General features: G+C 32.1%; 1 protein-coding gene across 1 annotated transcript in view; it reads left to right on the top strand.

Annotated features, from left to right (window-relative positions):
• Positions 1–17,117, top strand: part of Lerp (lysosomal enzyme receptor protein) — a 199,799-nt gene that overhangs the window by 83,584 nt on the left and 99,098 nt on the right. Inside the window, exon 6 of the mRNA XM_072535074.1 lies at positions 16,018–16,156. Coding sequence (XP_072391175.1) covers positions 16,018–16,156 — 139 coding nt within the window. The remainder of the gene's footprint in view (positions 1–16,017; positions 16,157–17,117) is intronic.

Genomic DNA, 17,117 nt, shown 5'->3' with positions numbered 1-17,117 from the left:
TAGAAATGTTATACCGTTTTTGTTTAGTTGTTTCGCACTGGTTTTCGCGAATCATCCTGATCAAACAGAAAAAAATCAGTGTAATTAAGTTCTTTAAGTTAACTGTATATGATGATGCTGTAGATTACCTTTTCTGATATTATATTTTGAGATTTCTAATTAAATTGTTAAAGTCACATTGTTACATGTATATATATATATATATATATATATATATATATATATATATATATATATATATATATATATATATATATTGTTGTACTTTTGAATGTCCATAAGCAATATAAAAACCGATATACAAATTTTATTACTTAAATAAAAATTAAAATTATTGATATTTCATAAAGACACGGGCATATAAATTTTCAAACATCCTGTATAAGACAAAATATGTATTTTAAGTTGTTCGAAGAATTGTTCATTAGGCCTCAGAGACAAGACTTTCAAATATTATCGATAAGAAATTTAAATAAGTCGGTTATTGTGGAATGGATTTACCCGGAATAAAAGTGTATATAGAAAGTGTAAACAATAGACCGGGATTTGCGGTGGTTTTTTCTCCCCGAAAGATTATATCGGTAAAAGTTAATTAACAAAAGACATTGAATTGAGAAACAGGTATCGTTTGTAGCTATTAGTAAGAAATATTTGTAAAGCAGATAGATTTAGTTAGAATAATTAAAGAAGGTTTTTTTCTGGAATTACCCGAATGACGTTTTATAGAGAGAGTTGTTTGGTAATGATATACGTCACAGAGGTGGATGATTTTTATTGGTCAAGTTTTGAATGCAAGGAGGTGACGGTTTTTGGCTATGAGATAGGAGAGAAAAAAAAAAGTTAGTTAGTCAGTTTTAGTCGTCCAAGAAGGAAGGAGCTTTGTGATTTGTGTTTGTTTGAAGTTCCGAAGACGAAATTTACCAGGTGTGTTTATTTGCTGTGTAAAAGCTGACCAGTGTGAGGAACGGGGTACAGAGAGATAGAAAACCAAAGGGTATAAGAATTTTAATAGCAGACGAAGCCGGAAACATTTGGAGTTGTAAACAGGCGCGGAGATTGGCTCAAAGGGAGGCTGCATAGACTAACACGAGTGTTGGGTTGCAGATACAGTGACAGATAGGAGAAAGGTGTACGTCATCTGGACCACAATAGGAGCAGAAGCAGAGAAAGGATTTTTTTGTTGTGGCGTGGCCATAGAATTGCAACGGCAGAGAAGGAAAGGTCAGTCAATTTTCATTAGAGCCGGAGTGTGATTTTCATTTATTAATTAAATAAATTGAATAAATAATAGAGACAGTTAATTTTGCGATCACTAAAAAAAAAAAAGAATTATAAAAAGAGCTTAGTTATAACACATATTAAAAATCAATGTAAAATAACATTTGGGTCCATGATAGAAAACAACTTCTCCATATATTTAAAGTTAGTATATTGCAAATATTACAGGATTGATTGTTATATAAAATTTCATTAAAATAAAGGACATCTCACATATAGTTCAGTTGAAATTCTATGTATTTTATTCAGGTCATATTACCTATCCCGATTAGGAAGCCAATTGGAAAATATTTTGAATCCACGATCAAAGGTAAATAGTACAATTTAAATAGCCTGAGATTGTAATTAATTAATGCTGATTTATTGTGATTAATTGGAGATTAGATCATTTAATAAATATAGACAGGATTTTTCCTAAGTAAGCAATATAATACAATTTAAATAGCATAACAATATATATATATATATATATATATATATATATATATATATATATATATATATATATATATATATATATATAATAAATTGTTGGCGTTGGTATAATTAATTAAAAAATTCACTACTTACAAACTTAATGAGGTTGTATCAACGAAGATGTATTATAATGTTGATAAAATTTATCATAGTCTCTCATCTTTTTTAATATATAAAACCTGTTTTTATGTTTAAAAATTTAAAAAATTACTGTACATCCAAAAACACTTAATTATTCTAAATAAATACATGACATTATTCTGACAAAATTCTTTTAAATGTCAATTGATAAATTATTGTTTGTGTTATTATTGCATTTATCTAGTAGTAACAAATAGGAGAACATTTCATTTAGATAACCAATATCTGTTCTATGATTCTGCATTATTATTTTGGCAAATGTAGGCCATTTCAAGAAAAAGTCTTTTGGTGATGTTACTTTCCTGTTCTACTACTTGTATTTGTTGTGATGTTATTATAATCTATCTGATGATCATTTTTAAATACATGTTCACCCAATTACATCCCACAAGTCAGATAATAGACTGCATCCTGAAAAAAGTGCATTGGGTGAACATGTATTTAAAAATGGACATCAGATAGATTATAATAACATCAAAGTAGTAGTGAAAAAGTCATAAAGTCAGCACCATATGTGAAACCTTTTTATTTTTAGTTCTATGAATTTTGTTATATAAAATAATTATGTTACATAAAAAGTTTTGAATGATCTAAAACCTAGAATACAATGATCAGATATAAAAATTTTTTTTAGTTGTATACGCGGTTTGTCAAAAAAAAATGAATTGTGGATATTCTCAAGTCTTAATAAAATTCATGTTGTTTAACGAACCGCGTAAATGACTGAAGAATACTAATATCTGATTCTGATGACTGAAATTCTAGATCATTCAGAACTAGAGAATAAATTTTTTTTCATAAAACTAAAAATAAAAAAAATTTCCATATGGTACCAACTTAATTGGACCCCTTATATACATATACTGAAAAAGCGGTAAACGCTTGTAGTCAACGCTGATCAGTTAGACTACAAACACAACTATATATTTGGGTGTGCAGCCGAAGATAGGACAAAGAAGTACTCTTTTTAAACTACCAAGCTTTCGCAAATCTCTATTTGCATCATCAGGGTGCTACATACAATAAACAAAATTAGTACAAATTACACAATAAAAATTATTTTGTATCTTACACTAATTGAGGTTAGTTGTCATGATGTTTATGAAATGAAATGAACAACTCATCTGACTCCTACAAATAATGGCGAAAACTAACCAAAAAATGTAAAAATATTGCTTTTAAAAGGACTCTAATTGTGGGATCTTTGTACAAGTCATTGAAAGATAAAGTACAGGAAGCTGTACTTAAGCATTTTGATACATTCTGTCATAATAAATGCATTGCTGATTACTTCAAATTTAAAAATTTCCGCCAATGATGCCATAAAATGTAAAGCTTTGCACGTGTAAAAAATTAGGTTTCCTTCGACTTCAATGCACTAATAGCACACTCAAGTTTTTAGCTTTTTCTATTTTTCAGATATTTTATATTTACTAACTGTCCAAAATCGTGTATTATTTTCAAAATAGTCAAATAACGACAAAACGATAAGACTTAGACCGAATGTATGCTTAACAAATTATCTCGAGAATTCAATGAGAAATATAAAAATGAGAAAATCAAATAGCGAAGTTGGGACTACTTCCGATATAAACAAAAATAGCACATATTGACAAATATTTTCACTTTAAAGTTCACTATCGAAATCCTATGCAACTAAATTTTTAGATCTCAAAACCATTTAGATTGGCAGATACGTCTAATAGGCCACACCGACATATTATTATCTCAGTTAAATTTTAAAGCAACTTAAAATAATTTCTGAATTTATTAAATTATCACATAAACGAGAAGTATAACAGGTAAGAGGCAATCTTTCGCATTAGAAAAGAGGCAAAAATCCCGGTGATGAGTTTACCTATCTGCGGTGATGAGTTTACTAATCTCCAAAGGATGCCGGTGATCAGTTTACTATATCTCCGAGGGTCTAATAATTTTATGAGGGGCTATATAGTGATGAGTTCGTACACGTCCAATCTTTTTTTAACGTTACTGTTTAAATTTAAATATGGTTGTATAAATTAATCAATACATTTGTCCTCCCTGTATTCCTACGATCCCTATAAGTACCGCCATCGGGCTCGTGGAATGCGTCCCTTTGAAAGAGAAGAGCACCAGTCGTTGAAAAGAAAAGACGCAACCCGGCACGTGAACCCATGCACGCATATTGAATTGATTTCGTTCGTTGTTTTGTAGTGCAAACCCTGGTAATTAGACCCAGCGGTAAGTTTTTACCTAGTTTTACCTAAACCTATAAATTGTCTTTGATTGTTTATTGCAACCATTTAAATTAGAATAATTATTTGCACATATGAGGAAAAGTCCATTTTTCTCGCCAGAGTTATCGAAGGAATAGTTCTGTTAATTAAGTACTATTAATTTGTAATAGTACATTTGTTTGTTAATACCCCACATTGGCCTATCTAGCCGGATTTGAACTCATTTATTGAAAAAATATTTTTTGTTATATTTAAATTTGAATGGTTGGTTTCGTCTCGTCGTATTTTTTATCGTTTTGAGGGTTCTTATCTTAAGTTTGCGTCTCTTGTCGTGGCTCGAGAATAATTTATGACCTTTTTGTAAAGTCGACCATATGGGACTTTTTAGAAGGGACTTATCGTCGTTTTAATAAAGTATCGAATTACAAATCGGTAATTTCGGGGTTTTAGACCACATTTTGTACATTTTCGTTTGTATAATATTATTGGAACTTGTTAGAAATTTAAAATGGAAAAACTTGAAGAAAAGAATAGGAAGCTCAAATTTTTAAGAAAAACTGCTTTAAATGATATTCAGTTAATTTTCGATTTAGGTTTTAAGGCCCTTTCAGACGTTTCTATTCGCCCTTTATTTAAAATTAGACTAGAGGATTTAGATTCGATTCGCGAAGAGTTCTTAAAACATCACACTAATATTATTAGTAATATTCTTTCTGTACCAGACGCGGATACGAGGGCTGAAGAAAATGTTCGGGAATTATTTTTGGAACAATTTTATAAAATAAAACTATTTAGTGCGGAATTATCTGAGCCACAATTTGAAACTCCAGAACCGTTTAGATCAGTAGTAGTTCCACAATCTAATATTCGCTTGCCTAAAATAGAGCTGCCTAAATTTAAGGGTGATTTTAAGGAGTTTAGTTCGTTTTTAGACTTATATAATTCGGTTGTACATAATAACGCAGGCCTAGCAGACGTAGAAAAGTTTAAGTATTTGAAAGGATGTTTAGAAGGGACTCCACTTAGTTTGATTCGTAATTTGTCAATAAATAGCGATAATTATCAAATTGCTTACGATCTAATTGTTAAACGCTACACAAATGTTCGTCGTGGTGCGACCGCGCATTGGGATGCGATCTTGGGCGTACAGAAAATATTGGTAGTTAATTCGAAAAATCTGGCTAAATTAGTAGATACGTTTTTAGAAAATTTAGCCGCATTGAAAACATTAGGTCTTCCGACAGAACATTGGGATTTTATTATGTTTAATTTACTTTTGTCGAAATTAGACGCGGATTCAGTAAAGTTATTTGAGTTAGAAAATAAATCGAATAAAATCCCGTCATTTCAAAAATTGGTAGAGTTTATTGAAACTCAGTACATTGCTTACGATAATTTGAATAGTAGCTTAAGTAAATCTAAGAAATCGTCGAGGGCTCCGGCTCCAACTTATACGGAGCCAAAGTGTAATTATAAACATTCCAATGAGTCAAGGCATAATAGTTCATCCTTTGTTACAAATTCGTCGTCAATATGTTGTGCTTTATGTAAACAAAGTCATTTTCTTAACCATTGCTCGTTGTTTTTGAAAAAATCTCCCAAAGGAAGATACCAATTTTGTAAAGAATCTTCCTCGTGTTTTAGGTGTCTTAATCAGTCTAATCATTCTGTCAAGTCGTGTCCAAAGGCCTTTAAATGTAGTAAATGTAATAGTCACCTTCATAATAGTTTGTTGCACTTTGATAGAAATCGTTCCAATAGTCAGTCGTCCATAGAAAATACTAATAATCCAGGGGCATCGGGAGTCGAACAAAATTCGCCTGAAATATCACATTGTGCTGCTAGTTTTATAGGGAAGAAAAATGAGACAAAAAAGGAAATTTTGCTCGGTACCGTTTTAGTTCACGCGATTGATAGTAAGGGGTGTAAACAGCCCTTGAGATGTCTGCTAGATTCAGGTTCAATGAGTTCGTTCATTAGTCGTAAAGCTGCCAGTAGATTAGGTTGGCCTAAAACTCCTTGTTCATTTGAAGTTAACGGACTCAATTCGATGCAAACGAAACTGAATCAAGGTCAAATAAGTTTTTCTATCCAACCTCGTCATCAGGAGTCACCGGTGTTTCACTTGGAGGCTATTATTACAGATCGGGTTTGCTCGGATTTGCCGAGCACCAAAATTGACATATCGACGTGGAATTATATTAAAAATTTGAAGTTAGCCGATCCCGAATTTAACTGTAGTCAATCTACAGATTTGTTAATTGGTTGTAGCATATTTTCGAAGGTGTTGTTAGAAGGTAAAATTGAAGGTAAAGCGGGACAACCAGATGCCCTAAATACCGTTTTTGGTTATATTTTGTTAGGACCTACTAGCACACCTAACCTTTCGTCGACTTCGCTTGTTTGTCTTTCAAATATTGAAGACCCACTAAATTCTTCGTTAACGAAATTTTGGGAACTGGAAAACATACCGGAAAAGCCAGTTTCAGAACCAGAAGACGTTCTGTGTGAGAACATTTATCTGGAAACGCATAATCGGGACGTCTCGGGTAAATATGTTGTATCTTTGCCTTTTCGTGAATCGCCGCCTTGTTTGGAAGATAGCTATGATATTGCTTTAAATAGATTGCTATCATTAGAACGAAGCTTATCTCGTCAACCAAGTTTGAAAAATGAATATTCTTTTCATATGCAGGAGTATCTTGATTTAGGTCATATGCAGTTAGTCTCTAATGCCGAAAAGAAAAGGGGAAAGTATTATATTCCACATCATTGCGTTGTGAAACCAGATAGTGTTTCAAGTAAAATTCGAGTTGTATATAATGCGTCTCAGAAAAGTCCCAGTCGCGGTAAATCTTTAAACGACTATTTACTGGTCGGTCCTAAGCTGCAACAGAACATAGTCTCGCTGTTGTTGAATTTTAGACTTAATCGTTTTGCGCTGTGTGCGGATATTCGTCAGATGTATCGTAATATTTTAGTCGCTCCTGAACACACGGATTATCAACGCGTGTTATGGAGATTTTCTAGCGCTGAGGAAATTCAGGAATATCGTTTATTAACTGTTACTTTTGGAATAGTATCTTCGCCGTATCTCGCTTTAAGAACTCTCCAACAATTAGCATTAGACGAAGGCTCTCGTTTTCCTAACGCCGTCTCGCTTATTCGTCACGCTTCGTATATTGATGATTTTGTTTTTGGTGCTTCGACTCTCGAAGAAGCACAAACTTTAGTTGACGAATTAGTCGCTTTGTTAAAGTTAGGAGGCTTTGAATTACGGAAATGGTGTTCGAATGAATCCAAATTGTTGTCGCAATTTCCTGAATCCCATATTAATCCTCACTCCATTAATTTTGATCCAGAAGCAAATGGTCCTTCATTAAAAATCCTTGGTTTGAAGTGGATTGCACAGTCCGACGTCTTTCAATTTTCAGTCAAATTGCAAGACGTCCCTTGTACCAAAAGATCGTTTTTGTCCGAATTAGCTCGAATTTATGATCCTTGTGGTTACTTAACACCTATTACCTTTTTCATTAAACATTTAATCCAACAACTTTGGGCAACCGGTCTTAAATGGGATGATCGTCCTCCTTCGGAAATAATTCGGGTATGGGAACAATATAAGAGCGAACTATCTCTTATTTCACAGTTCAAAATTCCTCGTTTTTTGAATATTTCCTCATGTCCCATCTTAGAGCTTCATGGATTTGCCGATGCTAGTGAAAAGGGATATGCTTGTGTCGTTTATATTCGTAGTATTGATACTCGTAACCTAGTTCAAGTTAATTTACTGTGTGCCAAATCGAAAGTAGCTCCTATAAAACAGATTACTATACCTCGATTAGAATTGTTAGCTGCTGTTCATTTGGTAAAACTTATGTCGTTTGTGTTAGAGTCGTGGAAGCATATAATATTTCAAAATGTGTATGCTTGGTTAGATTCTCAAATCGTATTGCACTGGATTAAAAGCTCCCACTCGAGATTCAAAACTTTCGTCGCAAATCGCATTTCGTATATCCAGTCCCATAGTCAAAATTATTCTTGGCATTATATCGAATCTCGAAATAATGCAGCTCATGCGCCTTCGCGAGGCATGCTACCGGCTGCTTTTCTATCAAAATTAGACTGGTTAACAGGTCCTTCGTTTTTGTATAATATTCTATTAATTTTTCCAGAGGTTCCTCCCTCATTGCAGGAAAAATCCTCTTTGGAAGAGATAAAGAAAGCTTTAGTGTTTGTTTCCACTCGTGAGGAACATTTTTTGTCTTGTTTGTTAAAAAATAAATCGTCTTTTACCTCGATCCAAAGAATTTTGGCTTTTATGTTGCGATTCGCGCACAACTCTCGTTATAAAAGGTCGAAACGGTCAGGACCCTTGACTTTCGTAGAATTAGAAGACTCGTTGATTATTCTTGTCAGATTTACACAAGAAAAGTATTTTGAAGAACCTCTTCAATCAAATTCTTTTCCAAAACCATTTCGTAAGTTGGGAGTATTTTTAGATGATAGTACTCAGTGTTTAAGAGTAGGTGGTCGTCTATCTCAGTCTTCGTTATCGTATGAAGCAAAACACCCGTTTTTGTTACCAAAAAAATCTCGTCTTACTACTCTTCTAGTTCGTCATTATCATGAGAAGTATTTACATGCTGGATTTAAGAGTACTCAGTTTTTGGTTAGTCAAAGGTTTTGGATAATGTCTTCTAAACAAGCCGTTAATTCGGTATTGTCCAAATGTATTAGATGTTGGAAACAATCTCCTAAAAACTTACAACCCCCTATGGGTAATTTGCCTAAATTTCGTCTCGGTGCCATTAAACCATTTTCGATTTGTGGGTTAGATTATGGTGGACCGTTCTCGATAACCATGTCTCGTTACAGGGGAGTTAGAACTCAAAAGGCCTATTTGTGTCTATTTGTATGTTGCGGTACTAAGGCTTTAAATCTTGAATTAGCTAGTGATTTGACCGCGGAAGCTTTTTTGGCCGCTTTACAACGTTTTTATTAATTTTGTTTTGTTCGACTTTTGTCAATATAACCGCGACGAAACCACCATTTTAATTTTAATTTTTTTATTGTAGTTTAAGTTTTGAATATTTGTGTAAGATTTGTATAGTAATTGTTTGTATTAATTATCGTTTTAGTTGTTTAAGTAATGATAGTATTTGGAATTCGTTTTGTTTTTTAAAGACCTTATGGCCTTTAAAGGGGGGAGAATGTTTAAATTTAAATATGGTTGTATAAATTAATCAATACATTTGTCCTCCCTGTATTCCTACGATCCCTATAAGTACCGCCATCGGGCTCGTGGAATGCGTCCCTTTGAAAGAGAAGAGCACCAGTCGTTGAAAAGAAAAGACGCAACCCGGCACGTGAACCCATGCACGCATATTGAATTGATTTCGTTCGTTGTTTTGTAGTGCAAACCCTGGTAATTAGACCCAGCGGTAAGTTTTTACCTAGTTTTACCTAAACCTATAAATTGTCTTTGATTGTTTATTGCAACCATTTAAATTAGAATAATTATTTGCACATATGAGGAAAAGTCCATTTTTCTCGCCAGAGTTATCGAAGGAATAGTTCTGTTAATTAAGTACTATTAATTTGTAATAGTACATTTGTTTGTTAATACCCCACAGTTACTAATTAAAGAATCGCATACAACAAAAAATATTTACTATTTATGTTCTGTGCCAATGAATCGTATTTTATTTTCTGAAATTTTATCATAAAATAGTTTTTGTATTTTCTGCCGTTTTTTATTATTAGTATAAATGCAATATGTTTAACTTTTTCTGTTTCTTTTTTTAAATTGTCAAAATCATCTCCCAACAGTTTCTATGAAATTATGTAAGTAAACGTACATACTCAAATGTATCAAGTTTTTTAATGTAAACCGGCATCTTCGGACCTAGTTAATTGTTTTTCATCTTTGTTTGAGGAAAAATTATGTAAAAAATGTAATTTCTCCATAACTTTTCTTTGGTTGGGTTAGGTTAGGTTAACCTCCAATATTTTTTTTATTTATCATTTCTTTTTTCCGCTCAATGTCAATCCATCCGATAATTTTAGATCTTGTTAAAAAAACTGAAATGGAGTTAATATGGTCACTGGAGTTTTTATAATCTGACAATTTTTTATCCTTTTTGTTATTAGCGTTATTTGTTTGGAAAATAATTTGCAGGCGTAACAGTACAATTAGTTTCAGTATAAGCCAACCATACTTTTTTTAATTTTTCCTTGGTATTAATTGTTCTGAAGAAGGAGCAATAGTCAATTTTCTTATGATTTGTTTTGACCCTTCGTTGCATCGAATACAAGATGATTCCAAAGATTCATTTTTTGATTTTTGGTGGATTTTTTATATAATAAGTAAGTATTCTGGTCACAATTCAATATCGTTTACAAAACTCTTAGTTTCATCATTACTTTGAGATAATTTTAAATTTATATTTTCTCCTTTTATTCCATCTTCACAACTGGAATTGATTGGTTTTTCCAACTGGTCTTTCTCCAAAATAGTTTCGTGCACAAATGATGTTTCTGAAGTTTGAGCAGGAGGCATTTGTGAAAGTGATGACGATTGTTGTAATTGTTCTCCATCTCCAGTTAAAAATTTTTCCAACAATCTTTTTATTTGTTTTGCCACTTAATTAATCTCTATCTGTTTTTCGTTTTCTTTTTTCACTTCCACTTAAATGTTTATATGAACTAATTTTAAAAACTACGTACTATAAAGAAAACGGGAAATTATCTTCAATTAAATTTATTTTTACTCAATATCACAATCACAAGCTGTGATATTTTAGCAAAGTTAGATAAGCAAAATCTCAATTTGTGATATTTTATATTATATATTATTTTAATTAAATAATGTAAGACTTTTATAAAAACTTACATGTTTATTTTATAAATTTCAGAAAGTATTAACTATGAATACAAAACAATCTATTTACAATCAAGTCTAAGCATAAATAAGCACAGGAACGTTTGTCTACACTTGTCAAATTTACTAATCAACAATTCGGCATAATTTAGATACGTTTTAGCAATCAAAAAGAATATCACATTTTCTGTTAAATACAAATAAAAATTAATTATACAAATTAAACAATAAAAAACCTAATTTTCGGGCCCCAAAAATTACGACACGTGCCTAGGTTTACTAGATCTTAGTCCGCCCCTACATATCAGCACTTTTTTAAATTTTACTGGATTATTCTTGTTGAGTAATGTTGAATTTAAATCTGTGCACAAATCGTTGATGTGTTTAAATCTTTATTTAAACACATACTCAAAACAAATATTTAATCATATTCGGGGTAAATTATTTTACGGTAAGTTACGTAATATTTTATCGAATATTTTGGATAATAAATCTAAAAATAAATTAAATCAATAATTTGGGCATTAATGGATTAAAGTTTTGAAACCAAAAACACTGCTAATTACATATGCAAGTTTATACTATTGTGTAGTAAATATATTAATTCAATCATGCAAAGTTGATGTTAGAAAGTACTACGTATTTTATGAAAAATGAAAGAGGCTCATAAATCATTATCGTGTGTGTGAGGGGAGGGGAGTATGTGTGGAACTACAAGAGAGTGTACTGTAACTGGATAGTCAAGATTTTGTACTTTTATGTAAAGTTTTTATCTAATTTTGCTATTAAATGAATGATTTATTTCTTTTTTGTTCTATCATTTTTTGAGTTATAACATTGATTATATATAAAGATGGTATATCTAAGCATATCAGTACCGATTTAGTAGTGTAGCAAAAATATTTTACTACTACACCTAAGTAAAACAAAATACACTGCCTAGCATAAAATTAGGGTCACTTTGTAATTATTCTAGAAATAACTGTAACAGAGTTTAACAATATATTGCTTGAAAAAAATTGTTGTTGCTGCTGTTTCTATAGCCGTTTGAGATGAAAAGGGCCCCTTAACCTAATTCCTAAAAACCATTATCAGTATAGTTTTTGTTTCTGTAGTTTTAACGTTAATTGTAAATTATTTGTGTAGTGTTGTCACTGTCAGTGAATTGCAATGAACATGAGTTCTGTGGTAGCGGTCTTAGAAGATGGCCACAGTCAGCGTAAAACTGAGAGAAACGTTGGTGTAAGTCTCTCGAGTGTGCAACGAGTATGGCGATGGTACGAAGAGACCGGTGTGCTTACCCGAAAACCTGGTTCACGTCGAGGCAGAATTACAACAGCTAGATAAGACCGCTTGGTCTTTTCTAGTGTTTTTAGAAACCGGACGGTCACGGCAGTTTCTCTTTAAAATCATCTGCAAGAATTAAGAAATGTTAAATTAAGTGAATGGATAGTTAGGACAGTTCATGCTGCTAGTTTATCTTCTCGAACTAGAGTAACTGGACCGCCGCTTTCCCGTGAACACCGAATTACCAGATGGAATTTTGCTTGAGAACACTTGGCTTCGAGGATACAGGATTGGAGTCGTGAGTCGTGTATTGTTTTTCGAAGGTACCTGATCAGGTACTAGAAGACCATGTTTTACCATTTTTGGTTATTCTTGGAGACGAAGCAACATTTTTGCATGTTAATGCACAGCCCCACACTGCTCGGATACTTACTGAGTATCTTGACGAGCTTCAATTAATACAATTTATTTGGCCTGCTCGCAGTTCAGATATCAATTCCTTAAAACAAGTTTGGGATACGATGAGGAGATGTTTACGAATTCATTTGCCGGCCCCTAGAAATTCAAGAGAGCTTCGCGACATATTGGTGCAGGAATGGAACAATCTTCCGCAGAATGTGATTCAGAATATGATCCAAAGCATTTCATGTTGCTTGCAAGCTGGTATCACTGCCAAAGTAGGAAATACTCACTACTGAAGTTTTTAAATTTCCTTATATATCAACAAAAAGCACATTAAATCAAAATTGTCCGATTTCAAAATTTAGTATATCAAAGGAAAATTGTTAATTTTCATTATTTTTAATGAACTTTGAATGACAAAAACGTTGTTTTCTTTAAGAAATCCGTTAGTAAACTATGTTACAACCGAAAATAGTATAAAAAGAATAATAATTTCTAAAATTTAAATTGCCCTAATTTTATGCTCGGCAGTGTATATACAGTAAACAAAATTTCAAGTTCAAATACCCGGACAGCTGGATCAGTGAGGTATCTGAATCCTGAGTTAGAAATCCGAGGTTCAATTGAAATGCCCAGAGCAAAGTTAAATGTGAAGCCTTCTAAGCGACAGATCATACGATATACAAATAAGATAGTCATAAATATATATTTATGACATATATTCTACACTTTTATTTGAAGTTAAAGCATGGACGCTTTAGCGGTATGTGGGTCTATCGAATATCAGTAAACATGTGCGACGACCGGTTTCTACATAATAGTCAGAGCAAATTACTTGAAATATTTATTAACAACGGTTATCCAAAGGCACTCTTTAAAAAATTAATTTACAACTCCCACTATTATCATGGACCATTGGATAAAGATACTCCACAAAACTTTACATATAAAAGATTGCCCTTCGTTAATAATCTAACAAATAAGATTACAGCCCTCTTCAAACCATAGAACAACATTAAAATTGGTAAATACAGCGATATTAGTAACAAAAGTCTATTTTCTCGTGTCAAAGATTAAACACCAAAAATGTATACTACCAATACAATCTATAAAATACCGTGTTTGGGCTGCGAAGGTTGCTATATTGGACAGACAAGCCAATGGTTAAAACAACGTATTACCCAGCACAAAAGTGACTGCCATAAAGGTAAAAACACATGCGCTGTTGTCGAACACTCCATCAATACAGGTCACAAATTTGAGTATACGAATGTTAAAATCCTACAAACATCAACTAATTATGAAAACAGGCTGTTTCTGGAAATGCGTTATATTACTAAAACACAAAATGTAATAAATTACAAAACAGATGCGAATCAGCTAAGCAGCATCTACAGCAATATTCTGCAATTTATTTAAATCAATATTAATTTACGATATACCTGCTACCTTATTTTTTATATATACAAATTTAAGAAAAATCGTCTAATCCACTACACTTTTTGTTGTTTTATGTGTATATTAACTTATTTTAAAATTGTCAGTCTAATTGTCAAAGTGTCAAACTAATATTAATCATGTCTCTTTTTTTGTGAACAGTTCTACCTCTGAAGTACATATTTATATAATTTTATCGTAATGTTGCTTATCTCTTTGTTTTAATAAATTTGTAGAGCACTTCTGATAATGCCAATAATCAATTTGCGAAATATAAAGTGACTAAAAAACAGAATTGTTTTAGTTAGACCGATAGAACCTGACATTACCCAACAAAATATGTATATATATATATATATATATATATATATATATATATATAGAGAGAGAGAGAGAGAGAGAGAGAGAGAGAGATATGTGATACAATGAAAAAAAGCTTCATCGCAACCCTAATGCCATGATTTCCTGAAATATCAGGCATAGTATCTTAGATACCCCACTACGAGACCCTTCTACCCTACGTACGTTTACTTCTGGATTATTCCAGGAAGTTCTATAGCGCGAAAACAGGTGAAGCTCAAGAGCTTAAAGGCTTTTCATTATATATTCTTCTCCCTGAATACGGAATACTGGAGTCGCTGGAGGAGTCACTGAGTTGGCCGTCAATATGTGCTCACATAAAAACAAAATCGGACTCTTTCATTGCATTTTCTACTGTGACGAAAGTACAAATGTGCGTGGTGTGGCGCAACTCATATATTTTTCTTCATCCTAGAGATATGAAAGCTTATGAAAATTACTGGATAATACCATTGTACGATACAGCAGCTTCAGATATTTTCAATACCATTTTCTGACTTCTGTAAAAATACAATTTAGATCTTTTAAAAATGTGTTCCGTTGGCACAGACGGAGCTCCTTCTGTGACTATAATAAATAATGGCTTCAATAAAATATTACAAGGATCCGACCAGATTTTCATTATGTGCTTTGTATATTTCACCAAAAAGTTTTGTACCCAAAAGTGATCAAGTTGAAAAGCGTTTTAAAATTAGTAAAAAATTACAAACTCATAAGGTCACGTGGTTTGAATCAACGACAGTTTTTTGCGTTTCTACATAATTTTAAAAGTGAGTACACTGTTTATCAGATTATTTACAAGTGCGATGGCTTTTGTATTACAGTAGACTCGCGATTATCCAAGTTCTGAAAAGAACAAATTATGTAATAAATTAGCTTGGAGAGCGAGACCACGTTAAAGCCTGTGTGCTGACTGTCGTTACACTGAAGAGATGAGTCACTAGCGAGTGTTATTGTTCTAGCCACTCTGCTTCTACGAGGTATGCGCGGTCCCAATTAGCTCGGATAATCGCGAGTCTACTGTATATTGTTATCGATATAATAGTTATTTCATGTTTTTTGTCAGTTTTAGAGTTTTCTAAAATCTGATACTTTTCTTTTTTTATTTCCTCTTCAGTAGATTCGGATGTCGGTGCGTAGACCTGAATGTTTAGAGGGACTGGATTTATTCTTCAATAACACAACTCGTAATGCGCGTAAATCCTATCACTGCTTTAGCTATTTTTCTTTTTACTATTATCGCTACGCCATTTTTGTTACGTGTTTTGTTTCATCTCCCGAATAATAGATAAAGTGTTCATCTATAATTGGTACTCCAGAATTTGGCCATCGAACTTCACTGCATTATAAAATATCTATATTCAGCTGTGTCGTTTCTTGAATAATATTTCCTGCAAACTACTACTAAATCGTGTTTATTACTACTTGTGTTAAAATATTGAAGCTATTATGAAAATTATTAGTATCTAAAATGTATTACTTATAATTTTCTTATTATAGATATCACTATTAACCGGTTCTTATATTTTTTAGTTTACCGATAAATTTTATAAATACAATTTATCTGGACTGTATAACCCCCAAAAGGACTATGAAATTTTGACAAAGACTTCAAAAATATATTTAAATGTTTGTGGACCACTGCTCTTACCTCAGAGTAATAGTTGCTCTCGTAAGTATTATTTTATTTTATTTTGTTTATTTATTAGAAAGACATACACAATGTAGGCCTTTTAGATTGGAAACATCCCTATAAAATTTGAATATATTCAGATTTTTGTATACTTATACATACTATGAAATTTTTTCGCATGCGAAAAGAGAAAATTTTTATTAGGGATTATTTTGCGCTAGAATCAGAGTAACTCCAAATAACTGACCAAAATTTCATAAAATATATTAATAGAAGTTCGAATCACATAATTAATACCTCGTATCAACAAATACCACGTTAACTCACACCACAATCCATTAGTTGCTGACGTGAAAATAAAATTAAAAATAATTGAACTCAGAAAACAACCAAAAATTAATGTAAGAATGCTAAAAAACGAAGAAATAAAATACGAATTAAAAAATTATGTGAATGTTAATATGCTAAAAACACTAACTGACAACAAATTATGGATGTAAATAAAAAGTGGTAAAATATAAAAAACACATTACTGAAACCAGCTCAAGAAAGTTTGATACAACATAGGTCAGAGGCTAAAAACAGTGAATGACAGAAGAAATACTATTACAGATGGAAGAAAGAAGGAAATATAAAGGAAAAGATCTACAGAAGTATAAAGAAATACAACGAATAATTGAGGAAAAAATCAAAACAGCTAAGGAAATCTATTTGATGAAACAATGTAAAGAGATAGAAGAACTAGAAATAAAATATGATATGAGAAATATGCACAAAAAAAAAATAAGAGAAATGGTTGGAATGGGTCGAAATAGACAGCAAGGACACATAAAAGACAAAAAAAGGAGTACTACTTATAGATTTACCAGAGAAATTAAGACGATGAAATCAAATATGCTATCAAAAACTCTAAAAACAATAAGGCAGCTGGATTAAATGAAATACCAGTAGAACTGTTAAAACTAGTGGAAGAGGATAACTTGGAAGTATTGGCAGATTT

This window comes from Diabrotica undecimpunctata, chromosome 6 (genome assembly GCF_040954645.1).
Source record: "Diabrotica undecimpunctata isolate CICGRU chromosome 6, icDiaUnde3, whole genome shotgun sequence".
Classification (NCBI taxonomy): Eukaryota; Metazoa; Arthropoda; class Insecta; order Coleoptera; family Chrysomelidae; genus Diabrotica; species Diabrotica undecimpunctata.
The sequence above is the reverse complement of the archived record's forward strand: the minus strand, read 5'-3'. Positions and strand labels throughout refer to the sequence as shown.